The 3,782-nt window shown below is 45.3% G+C and overlaps 1 protein-coding gene across 1 annotated transcript; it reads left to right on the top strand.

Annotated features, from left to right (window-relative positions):
- Positions 1-212: 212 nt before the first annotated feature.
- FOXD3 (forkhead box D3) lies at positions 213-2,062 on the top strand. Its single transcript, XM_068242488.1, is given in 2 exon segments — positions 213-1,263; positions 1,265-2,062. Coding segments are annotated over 2 exon segments (1,107 nt in total). The 5' UTR covers positions 213-537; the 3' UTR covers positions 1,646-2,062.
- The last annotated feature ends 1,720 nt before the right edge of the window (positions 2,063-3,782 follow it).

Below are 3,782 nucleotides of genomic sequence, written 5' to 3'. Positions count from 1 at the left end.
CGATGATGGGATGTGCTACTGTTTTCTCTTTGTTGACAATTTCATGAAACAACTTGAGTTGTGCATGGCTTAGCAGGAGGGCTTGGGGAAGGAGGTGGAAGGAAGGGGGGGGGGGGGGGGGGGGGGTCTCTGACGTCACACAGCCACGTGACTCCCCGGCTAGTATATCTTTAACTGGAAAGTAATCTATCAGACAGTCTTTGAATAGGGGACTTTAAAAGTGGCTCAGGTTCATCCCTCGCCGGACAGTGTGCAATCTCTCAGACTTCATCTGCCTGCCGGCAGCTTCAGGACATTGCTGAAGCCCCCCTGATCCCCCCACCCTCCTGGACACTGCTGCTGCACCCCCATATCTGGGAATAGGGGTTCACCTAGGATCTAAGACTTGCTGCTAAGTGGGGAGCCCCCCTTTTTTTGAGGACTGAGGATTCCAGGACCCTTCTGCTGTATTTGACTCCTCTGCCTCTCTGGGTGCTCTGATTTGCTCCATTGCAGCAGTTGACTCCCCTTTGCACGCCAGCCTGGCCCAGAGCTGTGATGACCCTGTCTGGTACCAGCAGTGCCAGTGATATGTCCGGGCAGACGGTGCTGACCGCTGAAGATGTGGATATCGACGTGGTGGGCGAGGGGGACGAGTCCCTGGACAAAGACAGCGACTGCGAGAGCCCCCACGAGCACCTGGAGGAAGGGGACGAGCTGCTGGGGGGCAAGGAGCTGCCCAGGAGCCCCTCTGACAGTGCCAACGAGGCTGAGGGCAAGGGGGAGCTGCAGGAGGCCGGCGGTGCCCTCCAGAGCAAGCCCAAGAGCAGCCTGGTCAAGCCCCCCTACTCCTACATCGCCCTGATCACCATGGCCATCCTGCAGAGCCCCCAGAAGAAGCTGACCCTGAGTGGCATCTGCGAGTTCATCAGCAACCGCTTCCCTTACTACAGGGAGAAGTTCCCAGCCTGGCAGAACTCCATCAGGCACAACCTGTCCCTCAACGACTGCTTCGTCAAGATACCTCGAGAGCCTGGCAACCCCGGCAAGGGCAACTACTGGACTCTGGACCCCCAGTCCGAAGACATGTTTGACAACGGGAGCTTCTTGAGAAGGAGGAAGAGGTTCAAGAGGGTCCAGCCTGACAGCCTGAGGGAGCAGACGGCCCTGATGATGCAGAATTTTGGGGCGTACGGCCTGGCCAGCCCCTATGGTCGCCACTATGGACTACACCCGGCTGCCTACACTCACCCGGCGGCTCTGCAGTACCCCTATATCCCCCCTGGGGGGCCCCATGCTGCCCCCGACTGTGCCCCTCTTGCCCTCCAGTGAACTCAGCAGGAAAGCCTTTAACTCCCAGCTTGGCCCAAGTTTGCAGCTGCAACTGAACAGTCTGAGCTCCGCTGCCTCCATCATCAAGTCGGAGCCGACCAGCCGGCCCTCCTTCAGCATAGAGAACATTATTGGGGTGTCGGCGGCCTCTTCAGTCGCTGCACAGACTTTCCTGAGACCCCCAGTGACAGTTCAGTCAGCCCTTATGGGCCACCAACCCCTGTCCCTATCCAGAAGCGGGGCCACCCTCACCCCCATCCTCAGTGTCCCCACAAACCTCATATCCGGACAGTTCTTACCTACAGCGGCTGTGGCCAAATGGCCGTCACAATAGTCCAGGCCGACCCCCCCCCCCCCTCTTTTCCCCAAGACTTTGAACTTGAACCCCCACATCCCTCTGCGAACAGCCACGAATCATCGCGAATTTCTTATACTGTACAAAACCGGGAATGCTTTCTGTACAGGTAAAAACTCTCTTAACGATTTGTACATATTTGTATCGATGAAGAAGAAATAATGATAATAGTAATTATATTTGATTCGATTTTACTTTCTGGCTTTTTATTTTTCTAAGAAAAGAGAAATCTGTTTTAGTCTTAGAGCTGCGAGCTTTCATTTTTGTTGAAGGTTCACACACAAAAAAAATGTACAAAAAAATTAAATTTTAAATATGACATTTTTCAGAAAATTTTTAAAAAAAGGTCTATGAAAAAAGGTCTGTTTATATATGAATGGATATATATGTATTCTAAATGGCAGTTCACTGTGTTGTACACATTTTTTTTTTGTAAATAAATTTTTAAAAATGACGTTTTGTGTCTTAGTTATTTATATTTCTTTAGAGGAGTGACAGTTTGCAATCATTTTATAGATGTCAAAAGTACTTTTATAAGACATATGTAAGCATACATAGGAATGTCTATATTGCTAATATTACACCTCTTGTCACTGTGATGAGGTAGACGTAGTATAATGAATACAGTGTTGGGATAAGCTAAGATTTTTGATAGTGAGGTATATTAAGCAACAGCTATCAAAACACTATCTATCTATCTATCTATCTATCTATCTATCTATCTATCTATCTATCTATACATAGATATATACATACAGTATCTTCTAATCATATCTATAACCTATCAGTTTATAAAACAAACTGTACTGAAGCACTATCAAAATAACTTACATTACTCCAGCGTTTTAATATACAGATAGATAGATAGCTATTTTAATATCTATCTATCTATCTATCTATCTATCTATCTATCTATCTATCTATCTATCTATCTATCTATCTATCTATCTATCTATCACTATCTATCTATTTACAGACAACGTTATTGAGCGGACGTTTTTTAGGAATCAGGTATATTAAGAATAGGTTTCCTTCAGCATAAGTAGACCAATTGCAATTTATATTGTATATATCTGTATATATAAATATGTTCGGATGCAGAGTGAAAAAAACTGTATATACTAATTATACTTTTCTATTTTTACATGTCAATCTCTTTAACCAACCTTCTATAAAACAATATTTAGCACATTCAGAAACTGAAGAATCTCGGAAAGAAAATACATTTTAGTCCTTCAGAGTAGCATCTATCTATACATTACACACGATACATTGACTGTGCATGTTTTATTATTATATCTCAAGAAAATATTTACTGACTTCGACCCCCACTGTCCAATAGCATAAATGGATGCATGTGTCTAATATATATATATATATATATATATATATATATATATATATATATATATATATATATTTATATATATATTCCTTCCTTCACTGTACTGGTGCCATTATGTCACTGAACTTGATTTATGTCATTGGTAGATTTTGCAGATAGACGTATCAAAGATATAAATGTACAAATAGGAGATGTAAGCAGCCCCGCTGAGAAGGTTGACGGATCCACTACTTGCAGGTATATGTGATGGGAAGGGGGGGGGGGGGGGGTCATGTAGCGCTGGATTCTCCTGTTTCTGTGCGACATTCTCGCAGTTGCGTTATTTTTAATTTTTTGTTTCTCAGCCAGGGCTAATCTGCTGCCCCTACTGAGTAAACATTTATGCGGCTGTCTAAATAGAGGGGAATAAAACAAGCTGGCCTGTGATGTGATATCCTGAAGTTTATAAATAAGGAGCCGCTAATAATGTGACACTGGGAGAAAGTCACCTGGCTGTACAGGGGATTATGTATCCATGTCCATGGGGGAGGAGGAGGGGGGGGGGGGGCACTGACAGCCACAGGGACCCCCCCCCCTTCCTCCCCCTGTGTTAGTGTGCTGCTGGCCAGTTATAAAAGTAGCAAGTTGTTTCACAGTTGTGTCTGCCTAATCGGTTCCTGCACAAACAGCAAATGGTCCCCGAGTTTGTGCGACTAAATATAGGCGATCCCCCTGGGAAAAGGGAAAGGCCTGGGCGGCTTGGATTCACTTTTAGGCTCAAGAAGCTGCTGA

The sequence above is a fragment of the Hyperolius riggenbachi genome, chromosome 6 (assembly GCF_040937935.1).
Source record: "Hyperolius riggenbachi isolate aHypRig1 chromosome 6, aHypRig1.pri, whole genome shotgun sequence".
NCBI lineage: Eukaryota > Metazoa > Chordata > Amphibia > Anura > Hyperoliidae > Hyperolius > Hyperolius riggenbachi.
This window is presented reverse-complemented; position numbering and strand designations above follow the sequence as displayed.